Source organism: Notolepis coatsorum, assembly GCF_963971535.1.
Source record: "Notolepis coatsorum genome assembly, chromosome: 7".
Classification (NCBI taxonomy): Eukaryota; Metazoa; Chordata; class Actinopteri; order Aulopiformes; family Paralepididae; genus Notolepis; species Notolepis coatsorum.
The window spans coordinates 38,439,685-38,465,904 of NC_140171.1; the positions used below are offsets into that span (position 1 = coordinate 38,439,685).

Sequence of the window (26,220 nt, forward strand, 5' to 3'; positions counted from 1 at the left end):
CTTATAATTCATGAAACACAAGGGCTGCGAAGTAGGATACAAAGAAAACAAATCGACTTGTTTCACCAAGAGGGCTTCTTCGTGTATGGGCCGGGTAGGAAACGTTGCTAGGAAATAAAACTGAGTGCAACTGGAGAAGCAAAAGCAGAGAGAGGTTTTAGGTTACCCTGTACTGGGAAGTCTGTTGTGCTGCTCCTGGAAAGTGTCCAGGGCCAGCATGGCGGCGTGGATCTGTAGCGGGGCCTGAGGGACAGATTAAAAATGGGAAAACAAGGAAACTGTAAAGAGTGGGTTCACTCAACAAACTAATAAGACATTACTGAACCTGAACTGCTCTGAACTCTCACCTCCGGTTTACTGAAGTCTGGGGTCATGACCTGAGCATCACACAGCTGTTTCTCCATTGTCTCCTGAAAAGACACACACACACCACACAGAGAGAGAGAGCGAGAGAGAGAGAGAGAGAGAGAGAGAGAGAGAGAGAGAGAGAGAGAGAGAGAGAGAGAGAGAGAGAGAGAGAGAGGAGTGTATTTTGAGCTATATACATCCTGTTCATTCAAAGCTAGTGTTGCTGGTTGATCTGTGGACTGAATGACTTACAAAGCTGTAGGTTGTAGAGGTTTTCACCAGGAGGAAGACGCCTCCATGTGCATAGGGCTGTAGATGGGATGTGTCTCCTATCGCAAAACTGTGTGAGGAAAGGACTGTATAACACAGACCACAAAGAAACGTATGACAACATGTCCATGGCAACAACAAAAGATCATGATTCCCGGCTTGAACGGGAAGGTTCTTAAGTATCGAGTACTTATATTAACCATACCTGAATATTGAGTTTTAGCCCATTTATCAATCAGCACACGTATTTTAGATTAGCCATGAATATTTTCCTGAGCACAGATGACTTTTTGTGCTTTGTTTACCTTTTTTAAATATTTAAGTTATGATGATAAACCATATAATTATATAAAATAAATCTACTCAAAATGTGGTTGTCCCAATTTGTCTCCGTCTCTCTCTCTGTGTGCAGTTCCTTGTTCATATTAATGAACTCACCGCTCCATATCACCTTATTGCTCCAATGCGACCAATTTGTTGGTGTAACCATGAGATAATTTTAACATAGGATTATCATCACCAGTAAGGTCCTTTAAGTGTGTGATAGGGCTGTCACTTTTTGCACAAAATTGAGCGTGAATGGAAACGTTACAAGGTCAAATATATGCAGATTTATTTAGTCTAATTCACACCTGGGAGCTACCCAGTAGAAACAGTCTTCTACTGTTGGCGACTGAGCACCTGAATGAGAAGTTAGGGGTTATATGCCTTGCTCAAGAGTACCTCAATGGTAGTTGATGGGGGAGGGCCTTATGTAACATTCACATTTCACCGGTAGAGGTGCTTTGTATAGCAGAAAGAAAACACCACCACTACATTTGAGTTGGCTAATATATCATATAATATACACTGTTATGAATTTGTCAAGCAGGCTAATTCGTCTCCATTTTGGAAGTGACTACAACCTACCGTAATTGCCATTGGCCACAAGTTTTGAAATGTCAAAGCGTAAATGTAAAAAATTTATTAATTTGCACGGCTCCGACTCCGTTGAACACAGCGGCAGAGCAGCGTGAAGCTTTCCTGACTCGTCCAGGGATTCTAACTGGTGCCTTCTTTGACCTTTTGGCTAATAGTGCCACCCCTTATTTATGTATCTGTGTTTATCACCTCCACCAAGGCAAAGCCAGGGCGGAGGATATGTAATCGGTCCCGTCTGTCTGCTTGTTTGTGTGTGTGTGTGTGCATATTCATGACCCCAAGAAGAAGAAATCTATCGATTTTGGTGACCCCATAACCTTTCCATCAGGCCAAACTTGGAACGAGGTATCTCGAAAATTAATGCCAGATTGCCATTGTGCACATTCATGATCCCAATAGGAAGAAATGTATTGATTTTGGTGACCCTGTGATATCTCCTCTAGCAGGCCAAACTTTCCATTTTCAAATGACCCCTAAAGGGAGAAACCTGTTGATTTTGGTGACCCCTTGACCTTTCCTCTAGCACAACAACATGGTTAGCCTTGGTTTGTTGAGACTGGCAATATCAGCAACTCTTATTACCGTCATTAACCCAGTGACGTGTGAAGGTTGTTAGGCCTTGGCAGAGATCAGTGAGCACATTCTTCTAGTAGCATAATAGGCGGTTTAGTAGTATAATACACGTATTGTAAGTACAGTGTTTGCCTACTTCAGATATACTAATCGTATTATACCTTTGGAGCACATCCCTGGAGACTCACCTGTCCAAAGGCTAAAATAACCTCAGAAGCGGAAGCAATTTAAAGTAGGATTTAGCATTTGCTATGCTAATGAATAACCGTGTTTGCCTGTTACCTGTAACCGGCCGTGCAGTGCCATTGAGCTCCTCCATGCCATTGACCTCTCTGAAGAGGACACTCTGGCCATTCTGCAGGCCGTGGGTCCTGCTGTCCATGCAGGTAACCACCCCAGGGTTGTCCTGAAGGGTCAAAAGGTCAAATGGTGTTAGGTTACTAAACTAAATTGGAAATTGACTTAAGTGCTGGCTAGAGATCAGCTTACTCAGGGAACATCCCTGGTTCCTCAGGTTAATGACTGCAAAAAATTATTGCATCAACACAGCATGTGGATACTAGCTAGTTGTGGTTGGACTAACTACAAAATGCAGCTGATTTACCAAGTACGCCATTTAAAAGTATGTGTGTGACACTAAATACAATTCTCAAGTGATTTGAGTTGGCGAATGTGACGTTAACACATTGATTGCCAAAAACGTAGATCTACGGTTCTGTCGCCCGATCGTTGAGTGCCGGAAACGTAGATCTACGTTTCTGTCACGGTATTTCTTTTATTGGCTATTGCCCTTCGTAATTCAGCGGGGCACCTTGTGCATACTGTTCTGAGTGTGTCTGAGCTGGCAGACGGTCTTATACCGCCCTCTAACGCTTTCCGGCATTATTGCACCCCGTTAGAAACAGGTTCGTTTATTTTCCCTACCGAGCTGCGGCGTGGGGGCGGGTCCTAAACAATCCAGCAAAACACACGCTTGTCGTCGGTCTAAATCACATTGTATGCGTGCACGACGAAGGATAATAATGATGATCTATCGTTGATTTCAGGAAGATCTGATAATCAGGCGAAAAATGTAAATGTGTTTAGCGGCTGGACTATGTTCATATTCAAAACTGTATAAAACGGAAATGTACGGATGAAAAAAGAATCTGTTTTTGCACGTTGACCAGAAGTAGCTCACTGAGACTCGAGGGCGTTATTATACCCATAGCTATACTATAAAATATAGGTTTAGCTCTACAAACTACAACTACGTTTACATGGGTTTAATGGGCGGCACGGAAGGGGTCACTTCCCGGAAGGGGCGTGGCACTCAATGTGTTAATGTGCAAGATGTTTAACATAGAACAAAGGGACAATCACATCTTTAAACAACAATGTTCTTATTAGTGATTAATTATTCTTGTCTGGAACACACTGTATACTCATTAAGAGGAGACAAAATTGTTGACTTTTTAAAAAAAGGACTCTTGAACATCCCTGCCAAAAATGAGTGTCAATAGCCTTCACGCTACCTGAGTGATGGTTTGGATGAAGATCTCTTTAGCCTCCTCCCCTGTGGAGTCGGACACCTCAAACTCCTCCCCGAAATCACAGAACACCCGCACGCAGATCCCAAATGCATCACAACCAATGAACTGCAGAGAACAAGAGAGATACAGCCATTTGGTTATCGACCTGGTTACTTGGAGTGGAGCAGCTCAGTGCAGATGACTTTCAGAGGATGTAGACTTACTCTGATGGGAGGTTGTTGTGAGTGACAGAACTCATTCACTTTCTTCTGTAGACTCAGTCTGGCTTCAGTCAGAATCACACACTTGAGGACAAAACAGAATAGAACAAACGCACAATCAAGTCAAATATAATTCCCTGATCTTCCGGGTGGCGATGCTAGTTGGGATCATTCCCTCCAACACAATGGTAGACAGCGGCTAGAATGACATCTAGAACCAAATGAAACCTAGCAAAGGTGAGTTCTACCGGATCAAGAATGAAATTGAATATGAAGTAAATTACAGGGGAAATTGTTCAAAGGATTTGTTGGGGAACTTATTGACACGTCCTACCCTGATGCACCTGGAGGGCATTAATGTTATTTACATTTATTGTGGTAATTCACTGAGGGAGATAGTTCATTTCCATAGCTTCTCCGACATACAATGGAAGACAGGACAAAGTTAATGAAATTGCACCCATCTGTACTTTCACTCAAAGTGGCAAGAGGGTGGCGATTTACATTTAACTTTTAACCCTCAGGGACTGGACATAAGACATAAAACCCAGAAGTCAAATACATATTCCATACTGTGTTTGAGTATTCTGAAGGCACTGTACACCTAAAATCCCATTAAGTCCCATTTAAATGTATTGAGGGACGTTGGTCTCTGCTTTGTTAGCGGGAAAGAAAGAAATCATGAATGACCAGAGTTCCAAAAGACTGATGAACTTTAAAAAGTTAAATTTGAATCCATCCATTAGATTTTGTTCATAAATTTTTCTTGATACAATTTTTATTTTTTATATTTTGAGTGCAAGATCAAGCAGATAAACAACAATGAAGATCTTTTCCAATGCCTCTTTTGTTCACCTTTACCTAGGGTGCCAATCATTCTTGAGGGCACAGTAGCAAGGTGGGACTTCCAGAGATTTTGCAGATGGTGAATTAACCTTGAGAACCAGTGAGAAACACTCTGTCTGTTACCTGGTATCTCTTGAGGAAGCTGAGGTCAGTGGTGTTGTCCAGAGCAGAAGAGGCTGTGTCGACATGGACGTAGGGGTTCAATTCTGCTACCCGACGGTACACTGCCTCCACCCTGAGTGTGAGTGAGTTAAAAAGACATAAAAGAAATAGAGGAAGGCAGATACAGACAGATTACAGAAATATATTGTATCTATCTGTGTATTAGCAATAGTATATTTAAGAGAAAGCCATTATACACATACTGTACTCAGCCACAGTAAGTCGGCAGGTGTGAGGAACATTATACATAGCTCCCTGGTCAGTCCTACCTCTTCCTCTCCCACTTCCTCACAGCAGGTGTGAGGAACATTACATTGGTCAGCCCTACCTCTACGTACGCTTTATCTTACGCCGTTTACACGTTTATAAAAATTATTTAAAATGTTTATTAGCAACGCCAAGCTTTCAAACCATCCCGTATTTTTGTCCGAAACCCTCGTGCAACTGTGAGTAGTACCTTTGAAATGTCTCTGTGATACTTGTATAATGAATGGTTCGGCCAGAACCAGTCCTTCATGGTCAACATAGATTGGTTTCCTATTGAGGAGCAAGTGACTGTGGATTCACTGGCCAAACCTTGTTGGCGTGCATCACAGTCACGAGAAAGGGGCTAATGTGAGCCGTATGCATGCCCGCCTCTCTTGGCTTAATGTTGAAAATAGATTTGTCTTTTAATAGACTTGTGCTGTTCAAGTTGGTCATGAGCAATAAAACTCCTGTTTTTATACATAAACAGATTGTTTATAGTAATACTGTGCATGATCATTACACTAGAGGTTCCAGTAGTGGGCAGCTTGAATTGCCAGGTCCAAAAACCAACGCTTTAAGGAGATCTTTTATTTGTAGAGCATTAACTCTTTGGAATAACCTGCCTCAAAACCTCTGCTGCATTTACAGTAGATTCACTTTTAAAAATAATCTTGAATGGTTTTTAACACTGTAAAGTATTTTGTTTTGTTTTCGGTTTCTTTGCTTGCATGTAATTTTAGCCATCTTAATTGTTAGTTTCATTATGCATCGTGTGTTGAGTACTGACTTTTAATAATTTTGTTTTGCAATAATAATTGTTTTTGTATGTTTTTTTTGTGTGGACCCCAGGAAGACTAGTTGGTTGCTATGGCACCAGCTAATGGGGATCCGTAATAAAATAAAATAAAATAAAATCTTCCTCTCCCACTTCCTCACAGCAGGTGTGAGGAACATTATACAAAGCCCTACCTCTTCCTCACAGCAGGTATAAGGAACAGTGTGCATAGCTCCCTGGCCAGTCCTATCTCTTCGTCCTCCTCACAGCAGGTAGCCTGTACGTTAATGCCAAGCAAGCAGTGCAAAAATGCTTCCGCATTCGTCACCGCACGCTAGTGCGGTAAAGCGCCCTTCTTTTCAGACAAATGCTACCGTGCGTGCACCGGCGGCGGCGTGCTCGCTCAGGTGCGTGCGTGCGCCGGCGTGCTCGCGCGAGGTGCCCGCGCATGCGACACGAGCGGAGCTCAATATATATAAGTCACCGCCCCTTATTCAGTATCCAACAAATAGCTCAATTGGCTAGGACACATGGCTGTGGATCCTATGGCTTGTTTGCTGGCGAGTTCGAATCCCATCGAAAATATTTTTTAACGTGATTTTTTTTTAACGTGTATTCTTTCGCCGATTAAGGTTAGGCATTGTTTCGGAGTTGGTTAAGGTTAGAACGGTTAAGTTTAGGCGCTGTTAAGGAGCTGGTTAAGGTTAGAGTTTGTCAAAGAGAATGGCAATATAATTTCTATGGTTAAGGTTAAGGTTAGGCATTGTTTCGGAGTTGGTTAAGGTTAGAACGGTTAAGTTTAGGCGCTGTTAAGGAGCTGGTTAAGGTTAGAGTTTGTCAAAGAGAATGGCAATAGACAGCCTATTTCCGCGAAAATGAAAGGCGCATTACTGCATGCCACTACGGTAAATTTTTGCACTGCTTGCTTGGCATAAAGCTACACGCCAGCAGGTATGAGGAATAGTGTGCATAGCTCCCTGGCCAGTCCTATCTCTTCGTCCTCCTCACAGCAGGTATGAGGAATAGTGTGCATAGCTCCCTGGTCAGCCCTACCTCTTCCTCTTCCTCACAGCAGGTATGAGGAACAGTGTGCATAGCTCCCTGGTCAGCCCTAGCTCTTCCTCTTCCTCACAGCAGGTATGAGGAACAGTGTGCAAAGCTCCCTGGTCAGCCATACCCTCTTCCTCCTCACAGCAGGTATGAGGAACAGTGTGCATAGCTCCCTGGTCAGCCATACCCTCTTCCTCCTCACAGCAGGTATGAGGAATAGTGTGCATAGCTCCCTGGTCAGCCCTACCCTCTTCCTCCTCACAGCAGGTATGAGGAACAGTGTGCATAGCTCCTTGGTCAGCCCTACCTCTTCCTCACAGCAGGTATGAGGAACAGTGTGCATATCTCCCTGGTCAGCCCTACCTCTTCCTCTTCCTCACAGCAGGTATGAGGAACAGTGTGCAAAGCTCCCTGGTCAGCCATACCCTCTTCCTCCTCACAGCAGGTATGAGGAACAGTGTGCATAGCTCCCTGGTCAGCCCTACCTCTTCCTCTTCCTCACAGCAGGTATGAGGAACAGTGTGCAAAGCTCCCTGGTCAGCCATACCCTCTTCCTCCTCACAGCAGGTATGAGGAATAGTGTGCATAGCTCCCTGGTCAGCCATACCCTCTTCCTCCTCACAGCAGGTATGAGGAATAGTGTGCATAGCTCCTTGGTCAGCCCTACCTCTTCCTCACAGCAGGTATGAGGAACAGTGTGCATAGCTCCCTGGTCAGCCCTACCTCTTCCTCTGGCTCAGCACATCCTCTTGGTGGATGAAGAAGTTGGTGCCCAGATCCCAGGTCTCACACTGCTTGGAGTCATGCAGGGTAACAGCCTATTGAAGTGCATGAACACAAATACACACACGCACACACATACAGAGGTCAGTCTGACTGCTAACATTTTTGTCATTTATTTCCTTCTCCAAAAAGATTTTCATGCATTTACACACAATAATTGCCATTTTTATTGCGGCAGTCTTTGTATTATGGGGTTAAGCTTAATAAACTGTGGCTATAATCAAAACTGCCCACTAGGTGTCATACATGAAACAATGTTTGGTTGTTCAATAACTATTCAGGATAATGAAAAGCTTACCTTCACACCGGCCAAAACTATATTCTTGGCTGTGAAACAACAAAGAACATAGAACATTGAACTTCAGTGACTTGAGGTTACATGGCGTGACTGTTTCCAAGTAAACCACTCTGTGAATGAGATGCTCATCTAGTTGCTCAATGACAGTTTTGCGATGTTGTGGTTTTACACTGCTGCTGAGGTAAAGCAACATGGTAGTTTAGTGTTACCCACCTATCTCTATCCCCAGTCCTCCCATTCCACTGAGGAAAACTGACGACTGGGCCATCTGCTGCATAGCACTGTCTCCCAGTACATAGCGCTGGCGGCTGGAGAGAGAAGGGAAGCAGGAATGAGGGAGATGGGGCACAAACAGGCTTGAAGAAACACCAAATAAAAAAGAAGCATTGCTGTAAATCAACTGTGGAGCGCTTTTTTTCTCACTGTAAAAACTGCTGTGTCATGTAATCTCATGTCACAGTGTACTCCAGCAGTGACGCCACTCTACACAGTGTCATAAATATATGAGAGACTTGCCTGTACAAAGAGTCATCGATCTCCATCGAGTCTGCAGCCATGGTGGGAGGGGAGAGGGGGGGGATTCACTACTCCAAGAGAAAACGACTACCTGTAATAAAGGAAGGATTGCCGAAAATTGGATATTGTGGAGGGTCGTGGTATAACCATTTTTTGGAAGCTGGCTGTAACTATTATCCTGACCTGTAATGATTATAATCTATTCCTTTACCTGTCAGGATCAAATCAATGCTATAATAACTACGTTAGCTACCCATCGCTTTCCATCATTGTCAACAACGTTGATCCGACAGCTAACCGTTAACGTTATTAACGATAACAGCTATCTGGCAAGCTTAGTAGCCAACATTAACTTGTCAGATTGCTTCCAACTCGCTCATTAACATTATAAACAAAGAAGATAATCGTCTTTACGCTGTATTGCAAGTGTATCTGGGCCTAACGTTGATGTGTTCACATCACATAGCTAACCTAAGTAGCCTAGCTACCGTTAGCATTACTGATACCGGCTTCGAGCTCAAATGCTTGGTATTAACTTGTTAAAAGTGATGACATAATACGGCCACAAGTGGCCCTAAAGCTACAGAGGCACTTGAGTCAAATCTGATTAACCGGAAACATAAAAATGCGCAATATTAAAAGATGATTCTTATGCAAACGGTTAGCTTAATACCTGTCAGTGTGCGCGAGGAGATAGTTGAAACCAAATGAATGGCTGTGACTGGTTAGAAACACACCCATATCTCTTCCGGGTTAACACGAGGGTCACGTGATCAGGGCAACAGATTGATTGATTGATTGATTGAAAACTTTATTAACAGATTGCAGAATGGGTACAGTACAGCTCAATACATACAATTGTTAAGGGGATGCAGACCAGAGAAAGACTTTCGTCTTGTTTACATCAGGGTCCCCCATTTTCAATTCATCGTAACATATATGACATACATGACATACAGATAGACAGAACTGCTACATCTATACATTTATGACATATCAGATTTGCAATTACAGTACTGTTTGTGATACAAAAAGAGTCCAGAAAAAAAAAGTATATACATTTGACGTAGAAACTGTACATTGGATTGGGTAGGTGGGGACTGTACATTGGAGGTGGTTGGGTGGGGGGGGGGGGGGGGGGGGGGTTGGGTAGGAGTGGGGGGGGGGGGGGTTGGGTAGGAGGGGTGGGTGGGCGACACTGTACAACTGTACAAACAAAACTGTACATTGGATTATTGACAAGACCATACTTGGTAATTTACTGTACATTGGAGGGGGTTGTGTTCGGACATTTACAGGGGCCAGTTTCGAGTTGCAGTCTCCCTTAGGTGTTTTTTGAGAGTGTTTTTGAAAGTGGGTAGTGATTCACATTCCTTTACAGCTTTGGGTAGGGCGTTCCACATTGATGTGGCATAATTGCGAAACGTGTTTAGTCCCTTGTTTGAGCCGAATCTGGGTTTAACATGATTTGTGGAGCTCCCTCTGGTGTTGTGATCGTGGTTGTGATCGTGATTCACTGACCTTTTGGAAGTATTTTGACATGTACATGGGTACCTTGGTCGTGTAGTGTATCTTGTAGACCAGGCCCATTGCAAGTTGCTGTACTCTGTCGTCTACTCTAAGCCATCCTAGGTTGTCAAAGTGGGCAGGGGTGAGGTGGGTTCTAGGAGTAAGGTCAAGCAGTAGTCTGACCAGTTTGTTTTGAGATGTTTGTAATTTTGTTTTTAGCGCCTTTGAGGTGCTTTGGTACCATGAGGTGCAAGCATAGTCGTAGTACCCTTGAATGAGTGCTCCTGCTAGAGTCTTCAGGGTATTCTTGTTTACCAGTGAGGAGATCCGGTACAAGAATCGAGTTCGTTGGTTGACTTTTTTTATTACATTGGATGCCATTTTGTCACAGGAAAGATTTGCCTCTAGGATGGAACCCAGGTAGGTAATATCTTCTTTCCTTGTGACAATCTTGTCACCCACTGTAACTGAGAAGCCGTCGGTCTTGCTGAGTTTGTTATTTGAACCGAAGAGAATGGACTCTGTTTTGCCCATGTGTAATGATAGTTTGTTATCAGCGAGCCATATGCAGATTTTGCCTAGTTCTGAGCTGAGGGTTTTTTCAACCTGTAACTTGTTCTTGTCAGAGACCAGCAGGGCTGAGTCGTCCGCAAACAGGAACAAGTTGCAGTCACAAGCTGACGACATGTCATTTGCATAAATTAGGAACAGTAGCGGACCTAGTATGCTTCCTTGTGGAACACCACAGCTTACTGTGAGGGGGGGGGATAGGGTACCGTTTACCTCCACCATCTGCTCTCTCCCCTCCAGGTAGGATTGCATCCAGCTCACAGACCTTTCAAAGGTATAATACAATATTTCCATGATTACAACCAGAGACATTTATATTTTATAACCGTATATTCGGTATATTTGCTTTAATATACTAGTGCACGGAACCAAGGCGAATTTTCTAAAAAGGATTCTATGGCGTTACATTAGACCTAGATATAACTTTTTTGTTTCTTGGCAGAGACAGAGACTTGAACCAAGCCTCCATGTCTATTATAATGTGTAGTACAGTGTTTGAAAAATATGTCAATGGCCCATTCCATTTAGTTTAAACTGGACTACTATACTTATACTATATATAGGCTATTGGATTAATTCTTTTGTAGCTATGTTTATAGGTTTACATGCATATGGCAAATGTAAGATGGGATAGCAGAGATATGGAACAGAAAGAAAGCACATATACTTTTTGAGACCCCAACTGTTTACACTGCACAGACAAAGGTCAACTGATCAGTAAAACATTTACTACAAACAGACACCCTTTTGGGGGAAGGGATGTGTATGTGTCTTTCTGTCTGTCTTCCTGATGGTCTGTCTGTTTGGCAGAGCGTGTGTTTCAAATTCACATTGAAACATCTGAAAGTCCCTAATTTCCCCTCTGCTGGGCTATCATCATCATCATGGAGCATTAATACAAAGACTGGGATGGGGGGGCATAACAATTGCTCACCTTAGAGGCTTCCAAACAGTCCCTCCATTCATATTGGCCAAAAATCACTGGTACCTCCCCCTGGACTGTAGCCAAAACGCATACAAACACGGGCCTCTTAAGTTCCAAAGTACCAGGTTTTGCTCATATTTTTGTCTGTCTGGCACCTGCCCACCAGTGCTGCCAAAAGACATCTACTCTCTCTGGCAATGTGGTGCAGCCGTGTGGCCCTGCGTCGGCTCCAGCAGATTGCCGTTGCTCCTTTAAACGTTACCAGGGGCCTAACGGGTGCCATGCAGAGGGACATGTCTACACTGCCACGGGTGTATGTCACCCGACAGGTGCCACCGGAGGGGCTGAAGATCCTCCGTGAGTCAGGACAGTGAGTACTGAGTAACCCTTTACCCATCCCTCTTTCGACTTAATAATAATAATAATAATAATAATAATAATAATAATAATAATAATAATAATAATAATAATAATAATAATAATAATAATAATAATAATAATAATAATAATAATAATACATACAGGCAATGCCGCAGGATGTATGCACAAGCGAACACTCTCTCACACAAGTTTAGTATGTGTACAGATGGAGTGAAAGGATATCTGTTGAGAGCATATTGTACACCACTTTATACTTGTGGTCAAGCTACAAAAAAAGAAAGTTTGCAGAGACTTCAAGTAGCGTATAATGATGCCATGAGAATATTACTTAAAATACCTAGATGGTGTAGTGCAAGTGAAATGTTCGTGGCTTCCGCAAGCTGTTTTAAGAAATCTCATGTATAAATGTCGGCTAAATGACCCTGGCAATGAGATCATTCTGGTTTTAACGGACATTAGGTTCAGTGCCACACGTTACCACTCATCTATGTGGAGACATTGGCACAGCTGTCTATTTGTGGGACATTGATGTGTATTTTAACTTAAGTGATGTTATTTTGGCCTGTTGTGTGTAATTTTATATAGGTTGTGTATGTTTTATATATTTTTTTATCTGGACCATGAGTCTGTATTATGGTTTGAATTTAATTGAATCATATTTTTGAATTGACCAAATAATTCGGAACCGACTATAATTACGAATCTGTCGCTTGCAAAGAGGCCTTTCTGACTGCTTTGCTCTCTCATGCTGTGTGTAATCATGTGAAGTTCAGTCTGTGATGTTCATCATTTACTTTGAGTAAACAGGGCTGCCAGTGTTTGCCCTCAGGCCAGTCAGATAACACGGGTGTCCTCTCAAAGGGTTTCCTCACAGTGTAGTTTCTCACTGCCTGCCCCTTGTCTCCCAGCACCTCGATGCCAGCCTATATGATGCCACTTTGATTACACTGGGGATTTCTTACATGTCATCTTTTTGTATTCAATGGATGAATGAATGCATTTTTTTTTTTATCCACTTTTTCTCCCATTTTTCTATATTTTCTCCCATCCCAATTTCGTATCATCCAATTCAACCCTCCCCTGTCACGGACGCTGTTTCTTGCCTCCCACAAGCCGGCTGCAATGTGGACTAAGTCATACATAGCACAAGTCCCCTCCGGTACTTGAGGTAACAGCAGTCGCATCTTTTCACCTGCGCAGCTCGATCTCTCAGTGGCGAGGAGTAACGTGTGGGAGGCTCACGCTGCCCCCGACACTTCCTGATTCTACTGCGCAGGCGCACCAACCGACCTGTAGGAGTCGCTGTCCACAACGCCCGATCCCCACCCATCAGTTTCCCACCCCCTAATACGGCCAATGTGTATTAGTACGGACGACCAGCTAAACTGAAAGCAAATGTGGAGCGCTGGGCTCGAACTGACGAGCCCAGCGTCTCCAGCATTTCGTGGCGAGTGCCTTGCCCACTATGCCACGTAGCCACCCAAATGAATGCATTTCTATAGCACTCTTCCAGCACAAGTGCTTTATTATGGAATGACTGCATACATTTTTCAGTATGGGTGGCCCCAGCGGGAATCGAACCCCTAACCCTGGCAGGTTTTAGTGCTACACTCTGAGCGCCAAGCATTCTACCCGTTTAGCTATACACAGGACCATGGTATAGATTGTGCTCGTGTTGTGTTTTCTAAATGATTGTTTCTGTACTGTGACTGTACTGTGACCTCCCCAGAGTGCAGCTTGAGTTGTGGGACTCGGACGACCTCCCGGTGCCCAGGAACGAGCTGCTCCAAAAGGTCAAAGGGGTCGACGCCCTGCTCTGCGTGCTCACCGAGAAGATTGACGCAGAGCTACTGGATGCTGCAGGTCAGATGACTGATGATATTTTGATATCCACTGATACGATTGTAAAGAACGACATCTCACACAGGTTTATGTGTGTATGTCTGTGTGAAACCCATTCACCCAGGTCCAAACCTGAAGGTCCTGAGTACAATGTCAGTGGGCTTTGACCATCTGTCTTTGGAGGAGCTGAAGAAAAGGTCAGTGACCCATGTCTTTCTTGAGCTGATTTCCTTCCTCTGTGTGTGTGTGTGTGTGTGTGTGTGTGTGTGTGTGTGTGTGTGTGTGTGTGTGTGTGTGTGTGTGCGTGCGTGCGTGTGTGTGTGTGTGTGTGTGTGTGCGTGTGCATGTGTGTGTGTGTGTGCCAACACATGAATGAAGTAATTCACTCTGTTCCTGAGCCACTTCTTCAAACTGTCTGTGAGCTTGACTACCTCCTCTGTGGCCTGTGAGTGAATTCTGTCATCATGATAGCATCAAACATCAGTAACGCTGCTCAACGTATGTATGTCCAAATGTCCCCACAGAAAAGTGTCCTGTCCTCCTCAGAATAAAAGGGACTATTGTTAAGGTTGAGAGTTATAGGGCTAGAAGTAAGGTGAAGGTTAGGCTGTGACATTGCAAAGGTTGTGAGTTAGGGAATGAATGTAAGCCAGTAAAATGTCTTCATATTCATAACAACACATGTGTGTGTGTCTATGTGTGTGTGTCCCAGGGGGATCCGAGTGGGCTACACGCCAGAGGTCCTGACAGACGCTGTGGCTGAGCTGACAGTTGCCCTGCTGCTCACCACCTCCAGGAGGCTTATCGAGGCCACACACGAGGCCAAGACGTAATGTTACACATTTCGAAAGCTTTATCCCAATCCACAACTAGTTAAATTCATTTAACATTCAAATATAACAGAGGTTCAACATCATAGGGTAATATCATCAGGTTGATTAATGATTCTCATGCCAACAACCCACTGGATTGTTGATGTATATGTCTTGTGAACGTTTGAGGGCCTGTACCCTCTGCATCTCTGTCTGTCTGTCTGTCTGTCTGTCTGTCTGTCTGTCTGTCTGTCTGTCTGTCTGTCTGTCTGCCTGTCTCTCTCTCTCTCTCTCTCTCTCTCTCTCTCTCTCTCCTCAGTGGTGGTTGGGGCACATGGAGAACACTGTGGCTGTGTGGATATGAGCTGGCCAACAGCACTGTGGGAATCCTGGGCCTCGGGAGAATTGGTGAGCATCACACACACACACACGCACACACACACACACACACACACACACATCCTGTACATACCGTGTAATACCCAAAGTAATCATCAACTTCCTATTTGGCTTCGTCAACAACGTTACGTCTATTAAACTGTCTGTGTGCTGGTGTTCTCCAGGAGTGGCCATCGCTGAGCGTCTGGCACCCTTCAAAGTCAAGAAGTTCATCTACACAGACGTGGCCCCGAGGCCGGAGCTGGCCAGCATCATCAATGCTGAATTCGGTGAGGACTGGGTCGGTGGCCACCTCATGCTCGTCTGTAATGATAGCAGCAAGGGTGAATACTTTACCCAATAAACAAAAGCCAGAGAAACCACCAAAGAGCACAGGAATTCTTTCACCCTCATCTTGGATGGAGATCCTGCTGAATTAAATGTTGACCATAGGTTTCCATGTCACTTGTCCTTGTGTTAAATTTAAGGATTTTAAACTAGCCCAGCGAGATTGTTTGGCCTTGTCATCTCCATTGACCCCCCCATTTTTTATTTTACATTTTTTGGACTTGTGTTCTTGTTTTGTTCTTGACTTATTGTGATGTTTCTTCTTGACTTGTTTAAAGAAGACGTGTCCGGCCCATGGGGACATTAACGTGTGTTGTCGGGCCTTACAAATACATTTTCTTTTATTTAATTTTATTCAAATCCTGGCCGGTGGAGACTTCTTTCACAACCAGTCTGACAAATACAAGCTGCAGGCTGGAAGGACAGTGAAATATTGATCCCTGACCTTATTCAGTATATAATCCCCATAGAGGAGGTGCCAAGTGCCTCAGAGAGAGTTAGTGAGCAGTGGTGCGACGCGTGATGGTGTTCTAGCTGATCCGCTGTTAAGCTTAAAGGTCATATCAGTAAGATATTTGCTGATTGTTTGGAATGAGAACTATGCAGACTCCGACCACATTCCATTTCATGGAATGAGCATGTAGTTTAATGGAGTCTAAACGGTCATCACGTTACACTGGTTACAGTCTTTAAGTGACCTGTAAAATCACTCTTGCCGATAACTGCGCCAACGTCATATGTTGGTGCATTCAAGGGGGTGTGTTACAATGTAAGAGCACTGGAGGTTGGGGTCTTTATTCAAAATGTATTCTTTTTGTCCAACCTTCAGTCAAGGTGCTCTAGAATCCAGTGGAGGTGCTGCACCTCTGCTAAAATGCAATTGGGGAAACCTTGATAACGTTTAATATAGTGAATCTTTCCTTGTCATTCTAGTCTCGTTCGATGAGCTGGCCAAGCAGTCTGATTTCCTGGCCGTGTGCTGTGCTCTCACACCTGAGACCAAGGAGGTCTGCAACAAGAACCTCTTCTCCAAGATGAAGAGCACCTCTATCTTCATTAACACCAGCAGGTTAGACACACACACACAAACGCATACATATACACACACATAAACTAGAAGGATACATTTAAATGTTAGTATACAGTAGTACAGCAAGAATGCTCTTTCCATGCGCGTCTGCATATCCTTCATGCTCTCCCTGTTGTGTGTCAGAGGAGGGGTGGTGAACCAGGAGGACCTGTATGAAGCTCTGTCCACCGGTCAGATTGCAGGAGCTGGACTAGATGTCACTGTCCCAGAGCCCCTGCCCATTAACCACCCCCTCTTCACCCTCAAAAACTGTGGTGAGCATGGCTACCATTGATCTGTCCGTCAACTAGCGGTTTTCAGGCCAGGGTGACTAAAATAAATAAAATGATTTTACAAGTGAGTAGCCCATGTACAAGTTTGAACTAATGGGTAGAATGGAGACATGTTTACACTTTCTAGTTGATTGACTGAGGTCTTGATACAAGGAGTAACAGATGAATATGTATTTGTGGCTGTAAAAGGTTTGTTTATATTGGTAATGAATGTAAACAGCTGTAAGCAAGATCTATATTATGTACATTGTATGTATGTTGTAATGTATATTACAATGAAAAGCCTATTTTACATATCACTGCTGGCGGGACAAAACGTCATAACTCCATTTTTTTTTATATCAACTCAGTAGATCATCCTCCATGTGTGTGTGGTTTTACAAAGTCTACACAATGGGAAAGCATTAAACCAATCATCTGTCTAAACCTCGTAACTCTATTCGCCCTCAAATCTGTGTTCGTTTTTTTTCATCTGCTGAAAAGTTGGGTTTTTGGAGTTATGAGGTTTTGTCCCGCCAGCAGCGATATGAATATACCTCACGTCATCAAACTATTAGTTTTTCTTAAAGGTAGAGTTGGAGTTTAGTAACTTATTATACTGTGAATTTCTCCAGAAATAGCAACCAAATTGAAGGAAAAGGAAACAAGTTGCAAAACCAAGCGGGTCTCTTTTGCATTGAGGTTGCCTTTTGACCACATTACTGACTCACTTTCTCCCTCTTCCATTCCCTCTCTGCAGTGATCCTGCCCCATGTTGCCAGTGCCTCATACACCACACGAAACGCCATGTCTGCCCTAGCGGCCAATAACCTGCTGCTTGGCCTGAGGGGAGAGCCAATGATCCAAGAGCTCAAGCTGTAGCCACCAATCACTTAGATGAGGGACCTACAGTATTCTATGAGTCCATTCTTTCTCTAGATGTTGAACAGTTTGTTTGTTCTTTGTCAACATGCAAGTCTCATTACCTAGCTACCTATTTTGAATTATAATTAAGAAAATGTCACACAAACAAAACTTGGAAATTATTTATTCTTTTAATTCAGTCCATACATCAACTGAAATACTGTAGTATATCCTTCATAAAGTTCCAACAGAAAAACAAAACAAAAAACATTTAGTCCGCTCATGGTTACTCTGTTAGGTGCACAGAAAGAACACAGAAATCCTCCATTTTGGCATATCAATAAAAACCCAGCTTTTCAAGCTCGATGGCGTAAGGCAGTGACTTCTTGTTAATCAATTTCTATTTAGGCCTTTTATGCTTGTTGATTTTGGCATATTCATCAAGGGGTATTATATTTAACAATACTGTATGTCAGACAGTGCAATTGACTCTTCAAAGATTCACATTAAATTGTTTAAGCAACAATTATTATAATACGGACAGGAACAGGGCACACTGCCAGCCATTTGGACAGTTTAAACGCAGACCATTGGTTCAGTACTTCTTTTGTTCTGTGCATCATCGTCTCCTTGCGTCCACGATTTTATATTTAAGAGAAGATCTGCATTTCGTCTATCAAAATCTCTACTCCCCTGGAAGTAAAAACCTTTCTCAAGCTGAAAGGGGCTAGTCCTCAATGTGACTTGAATATTATGGGTACTGTATATTACATCATAACTTAAGAATGGTAGTCTTGCTTATGCTTACAGCAAGAAATAACTCCTATAAGGCAATTCTTTTTCTAGGTAAAAAAAAAAGAAAAGACCATTTTACTTGTCTCAAAAGAAAGCTTGTCATCTCGTTTTATACAGACAGACTAGAGAACAGTGTAAAGACTCTACGATAAGGTGCCATCTACATTTTCTTTTTTTTAAATACATCAGAAGCAATAACATCAGAATTCTCAGTGCCAGTGTAGGTGACACACTATAACAAGAAATAAACTCTACAAAAAACAGGCAAACATATAACCTGTTCCTTTTTAGTTCACTAAAACAGAACTCTACATCACTGCATGAACACCGGTCCCACTTATCCCAACCTTCTACACAAGGGGCCACAGTCCTGTTGAAATTAAACCACCGGTGAGAGAAGCGCAGATTATGCAAACTCACTCTGGCTCTTGCGGTCTATCCAAAGATATGACATCAGCTGAGAGTAGCCTAGTCTTTGAGGAAGGGGCAGGGTAGAGTTGGGACATTTGGAACACAGCGATAATCACATAGTTCCAATATTTGAATGAGCAACATTAGCTTTTTTTTGGTTATCGTAGAAAATAATGATTTGTCTAAGTGCCTTTGTTACAGATGAAACAGGAGACATTTAGAAAACACGGATACCAAGTACTGTACTAAACTGTTACAACGTTTAGTTTATTAAGTCGTTTTTTTCCTCCATGAGAAATTATAAAGCCATCAAAATGGGCAATATTTACATTTTTAAAATTGCTCAAAGGTCTACAGCTTCAAGTGTCGTACTTCCAAATTCTGTAGTATTTGTTTTTTCTCTATAGACTGACTCAGTATAATGTAGGCTACTTCATTGTCCTTTTTGAAGACACACACACAGTGCAAATGAAAAAGAACAAAGGTTACAGGGGCTTTAATCAATCCTGTAGTGTAGCCACTAATTCACAGAGACATTTTTGTTGACTCAATTTGGCACACTCCTTTTGTTCTCAAAAACATTTCCAGAATTTTCTATTTTTTTGGAGTGGCAGCCATGGCAGTTCCCCCACTACTATCAGGTGAAGACCATTCATGTAAATTACAAAAAGAAAAAGGTGTACGAACTGAAAGGCAACTTCCGATGTCAAACACATTAAATCACATAAGATTTCATTTTGAATAAAACCAGGAGTGATCCAACTCCTTTTCATAAATAGATATTTCCCCCCACTTTCCAAAGTCACTTCAGTGAAGGACTGTAGCAATCTCATAGGATAAAGGGTGACTCTATCCACTTTTTGGGACAGCACACAGATCGGTCATTAGTTCTTGAATCTCACAATTACTGCATGAACACTTACAGGCAACATACCTGTCGTCTGGTCCATACCAGCCAATAGCAGATACACAAGAGATAAATGACAGGAGTCAAGTTCCACAGACAATGGAGAAGTCATGATGGCTAAGTTCTTGGAAGCAGGGGTAACACACAGAAGTAGGTTGGAGAACCATATCAATTCATTATAATCTTTCCAACAATGACCAATTAACAAGCCCTATGAAATGTACTTAATGTTTAGTTTAGTTTATTAGGATCCCAGCTACTCTTCCTGGGGTCCACACAGAACAATATACAGATACATACACACAAAGCAAAACACATGGTATGGGGTAACAAAAAAAAGAAATAATAAATAATGATATTAATAAGGAAAATAAAACCAAAATTGTGTGTAGTCTCACATTCAGACTCTTGTAACACAAAGTCTGGTGGCAGAAGCTCTGAAAGCAGTCTGGAGGGGGCATTTAGATTTTTGGGTTGTCTGGTACTTAAACAGACCTACTGACCCGTCAGTGAGCATCTGCCATGACATTCAGTACCTAATATTCTAGCTCCACTAAGACACATCACAGAGCGGTCTGCCATTCAAGATAATTAAATGTGATGTTTTATGTTGAGTAAAATTATAATCAACTGCATTTTTAGGTGAAATGTGAGTTTTAAAGACGTTTGAAAATGAATAACGATCTCTGCAGTGAGTGGTTTGCCATGGTGGTAACTAAGGACTTTGAGGCAGAAAACCACTGGATGGCACATGTGTGGAAAGGTCAGGTTTTGTTAGTTGCCGTTATCTCCATGGCGGCCGAGTGAGCAGACTTCTCTTGAGACTTTGGTACAACCACAAACTACGGTTAAAACAACAGGTTACAATTATATGATTTTGGGGGCGTTTTTGTCACAGGCCTTTTTCAAGGCTATTGTATGGGCTATTTAATTGAAAATAGCCTACATGAATTCATTCTATACATTTTTTTTTTACGTTAGGTCAATATACACCAGAAAACACCCAACATTGACTCTAATCTCTTTCCATTTCAGTGCACTGAATGAGGATGAACGTGTGCGTCAGCTGTCTGTACCTCAGCAATTCTTCAGCTTGGACGCAGCCATTGGGCAGTGGAGCACCCTTCAGTGCTTTCAAAAGGAAGCATTCCTGGCATAGCCGACACCCAATGGCTGTAGTGGAGCAGGGCCATAAGACTTCCTCCTCATAGCCTTCCTGTGCACAGTCATCATCATCTGCGCCCAGAAGCCTGTGCATCACTACAGTTGCAGCAAGAATTTCCGGGTTTCTCAGATGCGTGTGTGCATGTGTATGTTTTGACTGGGTAGGGGTAGGCAGACAGTAGGCATTACAGGCACTATTCTGACCACAATCTTTGCCTCGATAGTTCCATACCATCATCTCTTTCAGAGGGGTCAGTGAGCAGACTGGTTTGACGTGTGGTCCTCTACTATAGCAGAGCATTGGGCATGTTGTTGTTCTGCCAGCGCAGGCACGTGGTCTTGGAGTGTTTGTACAGGTGGGAAGACTGGCTGAAACGCTTGCCACACTTGAGGCAGGCGTAGGGCTTCTCTCCTGTGTGCACGCGGATGTGCTTCTTGCAGTCCGTCAGGGTGAGGAAGGTTTTGCAGCAGATTTTGCAGGCGTACTTGCGGGCTCCCTCCACCACCAAGACGTTGTGCTCCGACAGAGCCTTCTTACACTTGGACAGCACGTCTGCAGAGGCTCGGGTCAGCTGAGGAGGGAGGGAGGTGGACCTCCCGCCGTTCATCTCATAACCACCGCTCTCGTTTAGAAGCAGGGGACCCCCCAAACTAGAGGAGGAGGCAGCGTCCTGGAGAACTGCACCTCCTCCTCCTCCTCCTATGCTGGAGCCCATTTTGGGAGCGATACGTCGATAGGCCGGGAATCCCAGTGAGGCAGCAGAAGATCCACCACCACCTCTTGAAGCCTGGGCCAAGGAGTGCAGGCCCAGACTGGAGCGCTGGAAGTCCAGCCCAAAGGGATCCACTCCCCCTGCACCGTCCCCGCCTCCTCTGGGGCTTCCAAACCCATCGTGCAGTGGCCGGAGGAAGAGTGAATCGGCGTGGAGGGCATCTCCAAAACCACGATGACTTTCACTGCCGAGTGAACCGGGATGCAGCAAAGAGGAGGAGGTGCTGCCGGAGGTCCCGGCAGCTTCCTGTCCGAGCAGGAAGTGATGTGCTGCCGCATCACCGGTTGTGGTGTTGGGGAGGTCATCCTCTCCAGTAACAAACCCCACCCTGCCCCCTCCGAAACTCTTAGCGTTGAGGAAACTGGAAATACTGAAACCAGATTTTCCATCCAAGCTACACCCAAACGCTCGCCCACCCCCTATTCCACTTCCCTCTCCAACTCCCCCAGAGCTTCCCCCCAGGCTGGTCTTGAGCAGGAGCTGTGAGCTGGGCTGGAGCAGGGTGTCGGAGGTAAAGCTGCGATTACTGCTTTCTGGGCTCAACTCCACCTTCTCCTCTTCCTGGCCCCCCACTGGGTAGCTGCCCTCTGCCTGGGACGTCACGTCACTGATCTCATCGGCCAGCTCTGGGGAACTCAGTGGCTCCCGCTTCACCACCGCCTAGAATACAAAGAGTTTCACCTCAGTTACCAAACATTTTAGATTTTTGTAGACTTTTAAAAAGGAGAGTAACGGGAGCATGCAGAGAATTCATATTAAATGACACAAACTAAAACTACCTTCTGCTCCTGTGCTTCCTCCTCTTCATCCTCCGTCCCCGACTTGATCTTAGCCCCCACGCCGCTGCCTTGGTGATCCCCTCCTCCCTCCATGTACTCCTCCTTCCCCACTCCTCCTGGCAGCCTCGCCGACTCCTCCACTTCGCATTGTCCACAGTCCGATTGGCTGGGCATCTGAGGGTCATCCTGTGACATGCCCCCCACCAGTCCAGAGATAGCATCTAGTTTCAATTCCTCACCCATCTTGTGGGAGTCCGGGGAGAGTAGCGCCCCTTCCTCGGGCTCTCCACTAGCCCCTCCCACTGGATGGGCAGAGGGGCGCGGCCTCTGCCTGGGCTTGTCCTCCACTAGGCCGAGGGAGGGCTTGCGCTTGTGGAAGCGCCGGATGGGGAAGGAAGCTCTTTGGTCGACCACTCCACTGCCACCCACACTCTCCTCTTCCATCCCACCGAGAGCAGAGCTCACCAGGCTCAGCCCCAGCTGCTGAAGCAGGAAGGAACGCTGCAGCCTTGATGTAGCAGCGTTGGCTGCTAGGTTAGCATTAGCTGCTACATTAGCATTCGCAGCCAACTCTGCCGCATGTTGCTGCTGCTGCCGGTGCCTCTGCGGGTCCTGCTGGGGGTGGTGGTGGGAGAGTCTCTCGGCTGACGGGGACATGGGTAAAGTGCGGGTGGTCAGGTAGTGTTTGCACGCCTTGACCACGTTGTTGAAGTGCAGGTGTGAGGCGGCCAGCAGGATGTCCATCACATTGCTCTCCCCCAGCATCAGTGTGGAGGTGTACATCATGTCCACCAGGGCCGCAAAGGCCTCTGCCGTCACCACCTGGAGGTGCACAAATTGGTGCTTGACCCATTAGCATCACAACTTTTAGACAAAGAATGTGGCTAGTTGACTGACATGCAATTTAAGTAGCTCTCAACTTTCCAATTAATCACCTGTTAACATAACTCTCCCCAGTTAATCTCCACAGTAGCAGACAATCCCACTGGTCCCATGAAGTGGTTCACATTCAAAAGCTTCCGCTATTACACTATAGTACATTGACACCTCCCTGTTTTCTTATCCTATTACACTACCTCGACAACTCCCTGTTTTCTTATCCTATTACACTACCTTGACATCCCCTTTTTTCTTATCCTTGCCTCCTACCTACACATCATCACCACCATCGCCACAACAACCACCATCATAATCATCAATATCCTCCTCACCATCACTGAAGCTAACCCTCCCCAATCATCAACATTATCACTAATCGTAATCATCACAAACCTCCTCCACCCCCTCTCCGCCCATCATCTCCATGACTATCCTCTTCCTATCCTATTGCTCCCTCTACTTATCAGTATTACCACCCTCATTCTCCTCCTCCTCTTCGTCAAAAACACCAAAACACACCATCTTCCACCCACCATCGGGCATCCTCATCACCAACGCTATATTGCTCTTCATGTCTGCATTTTTAAGTACTAAGCAAAACACTTTTTCTCATTCATCACCACCATCCTCTTCCTTCTCATCTCCATCACCCACTCCTTCCTCGTCATTATTTTCAACACTATCAAGTATCAATGACAATAATAATCATCATCATCATCTCCGCCAACAGATAAAAACACTTGTTCATACCCTCAGCCATTTCACTGCTAAACTCCAATAGAAAAAAGGTAATATCAGCTTGAAAACCCAACAACGCTTGGTAAATAATGCTTTTCATTTGTTTATAACTTTAATTCATTATATGTTGTATTTAATTGCCTTGTGTGTTTTGATTTTGTGTCATTGCTGTTTTTACTGCTGCACAACCAATTAAAGTCCTACTTGACTTCCTCTTCCTACTAATTTCCATCACATCCTCACCATCTCCACCCTCATCACCACTACCACCATCATCCTCACCATCTCCACCCTCCTCACAACCACTACCACCATCATCCTCCCCATCTCCACCCTCCTCACAACCACTACCACAGTCGCCTCTCCTCATCACCACTACCACCATCATCCTCACCATCTCCACCCTCCTCACAACCACTACCACCCTCATCACCACTACCACCATCATCCTCACCATCTCCACCCTCCTCACAACCACTACCACCATCTCCACCCTCATCACCACTACCACCATCATCCTCACCATCTCCACCCTCCTCACAACCACTACCGCCTCACCTCATCACCACCACCATCATCATAATTTCCACCCTCCTACTCATCACCACCACCGTCATCATCCCCACTCTCCTCATCACCACCACCATCATCATCTCCACCCTCCTCTGCATCACCATCATCATCTCCAGCCTCACCACCGTCATCATAATCATCATCTCTACCTTCTTCATCACCAGAACCATCAACATAACCTCCACCCTCCTCATTAACATTACCACCCTAATAATTCCTTGTCGTCATCACCATCTTCCTCACCTCACTGTCCAGCTGGATCATGTTCATGCTAGAGTCTCCCTCTGCGACGGTGAACAAGGCTCTAAAGTGGGTGCTGCAGGCTGCTAGTACCGAGCGGTGGGCCTTAAAGTGTCGGCTGCCCACAACGATGACACAGTCACACAGCTGGCCGTGGACACGCTGGTAGTTCAGCTGCTGGAAGATCTGCTCAAAGTGACTTGGGAAATCCATGGTCCTGAAGAGACAGCAGATAAAGAGAAAGGAGGATAGGACATGAAAACGTGTGAAGAGAGGATGATGGACAAGTAGCTTTTTTTTAAGGAGATAGACATAGATTTAAACAAGAGTGAGATTTGACGTGCTGCAAGTTAGACTCCTATTGGTGATTCTCTATTGGTTTTAGCCAAATTTTACAACATGAAGCGAGCCTGTCTGCATGCCATATTTGTAGTGGTCTGATCAGCATGCATGTCAACCTAGTCCACATAGGCTAATGTCCACCATGCCCAGGGGGCAAGAGAAGCAGCTAGCATTGATTGTACTGCTAGCAGGCTTGATAAACTAGCTGCAAAACTAGTGCCCAAATGCTTTAAATGTTGAACATATAAAACCACACAACACTACAACTTAGGGAACGTTTACAACTATTTTAAAATAAAACAAAGCATATATATGTATATATAATAATGAAAGAAGAACCAGTCCCGTGTGGTGACCTGCACTGCAAGAGAATAGCATCACGAATGATGGACAGCTAGCTAAGAAGAAAAGTAACGTTCGCACACTAGCAACAAAAGGCAAGACACTCAAAATTTTTATGTGCCTTTCGTGACAACAAGCAGTGCGTTACCTAATGATGACAGCTCGCTGCGACGAAACCATCTTTAAAGTATTAGCGTTAACCTACCTTGGATTGTTCCAGATCGGGTCAGGGCAGAAGTGTTGTGAGCAGAACAGGGCCCCTGACCACCACTCACTCGGCGAGGCTAACACTGAGCTAAGTCACCAGTCAGCCGCCCAGTGGGAGATGGAGGCACAGCAGCACATGCTCAGATCGCGCTGCTAGAGTGTTCGGGGACTAAATGGAAATGTAGACCAATTGTATAACTGCACGTGTGTTATTAAATAGTTCTATGGTTATTATACCCCAATTATATGACGCAACACGACGAAGTGACATCTCCTCCTTACCTACACACCTGTAAACAAAGCGAACTAATGTTAAGACTGGCTAGCTATAATGTTAGCTGGCTTCTTGTTAGCTAATGTTAAATGATCAATTTAACCCACAGTCACACCTCCACGTGGACTAACTAACGTCACCACATGTCATATCTACTTTGATCTAATACTATTGTATTCTGCTCCGAGTCCGAGTCCACTGCGATACAAATTGTACTCTACTTTGCAAATGCAGCATGTCCTGGTTAGGGGGCGGAGACTGGCACTGTGTGGACCCCAGACTGTTTTTACATCTAGACTCACA

General features: G+C 44.4%; 3 protein-coding genes across 4 annotated transcripts in view; 1 reads left to right on the top strand and 2 right to left on the bottom strand.

The window, feature by feature from the left end:
- uba6 (ubiquitin like modifier activating enzyme 6) overlaps nt 1-9,262 on the bottom strand; it is a 34,701-nt gene extending 25,439 nt beyond the window's left edge. Inside the window, exons 1-12 of the mRNA XM_084319117.1 lie at nt 9,197-9,262; nt 8,524-8,614; nt 8,221-8,315; nt 8,008-8,036; nt 7,650-7,744; nt 4,814-4,925; nt 3,848-3,928; nt 3,627-3,749; nt 2,395-2,518; nt 601-704; nt 348-410; nt 167-243 (exon numbers count right to left, since the gene is read on the bottom strand). Coding sequence (XP_084175243.1) covers nt 167-243; nt 348-410; nt 601-704; nt 2,395-2,518; nt 3,627-3,749; nt 3,848-3,928; nt 4,814-4,925; nt 7,650-7,744; nt 8,008-8,036; nt 8,221-8,315; nt 8,524-8,564 — 944 coding nt within the window. The 5' untranslated portion in view covers nt 8,565-8,614; nt 9,197-9,262. The remainder of the gene's footprint in view (nt 1-166; nt 244-347; nt 411-600; nt 705-2,394; nt 2,519-3,626; nt 3,750-3,847; nt 3,929-4,813; nt 4,926-7,649; nt 7,745-8,007; nt 8,037-8,220; nt 8,316-8,523; nt 8,615-9,196) is intronic.
- Nucleotides 9,263-11,724: 2,462 nt separating this feature from the next.
- Nucleotides 11,725-17,511, top strand: grhprb (glyoxylate reductase/hydroxypyruvate reductase b; the record flags this gene model as incomplete). Its single annotated transcript, XM_084319124.1, has 9 exons — nt 11,725-11,897; nt 13,638-13,771; nt 13,875-13,947; nt 14,463-14,579; nt 14,882-14,970; nt 15,126-15,230; nt 16,222-16,357; nt 16,502-16,632; nt 17,390-17,511. The coding sequence occupies 9 exons, from the start codon at nt 11,725-11,727 to the stop codon at nt 17,509-17,511; spliced, it is 1,080 nt and encodes a 359-aa protein (XP_084175250.1).
- Nucleotides 17,512-17,684: 173 nt separating this feature from the next.
- zbtb5 (zinc finger and BTB domain containing 5) lies at nt 17,685-26,099 on the bottom strand. Of its 2 annotated transcripts, XM_084319121.1 has the most exons (4): nt 25,642-26,099; nt 24,756-24,969; nt 22,323-23,144; nt 17,685-22,203 (listed from the first exon to the last, which is right to left on the bottom strand). In XM_084319121.1, the coding sequence occupies exons 2-4, from the start codon at nt 24,963-24,965 to the stop codon at nt 21,058-21,060; spliced, it is 2,178 nt and encodes a 725-aa protein (XP_084175247.1). In that variant the 5' UTR covers nt 24,966-24,969; nt 25,642-26,099; the 3' UTR covers nt 17,685-21,057. The 2 variants fall into 2 exon arrangements, with proteins under 2 accessions (XP_084175247.1, XP_084175248.1); XM_084319122.1 differs by lacking the exons at nt 24,756-24,969; nt 25,642-26,099 and adding an exon at nt 23,258-23,376.
- Nucleotides 26,100-26,220: the final 121 nt, after the last annotated feature.

What these genes read in the sequence shown, in the direction of transcription:
- zbtb5 (XM_084319121.1), bottom strand. Translation starts at nt 24,965, where the DNA reads ATGGATTTCCCAAGTCACTTTGAGCAGATCTTCCAGCAGCTGAACTAC. An exon ending in TGATCCAGCTGGACAGTGAG is followed by an intron (nt 23,145 to 24,755) that starts GTGAGGAAGATG and finishes GTGCACCTCCAG; the next exon opens with GTGGTGACGGCAGAGGCCTT. An exon ending in AGGAAGCACAGGAGCAGAAG is followed by an intron (nt 22,204 to 22,322) that starts GTAGTTTTAGTT and finishes TTTGTATTCTAG; the next exon opens with GCGGTGGTGAAGCGGGAGCC.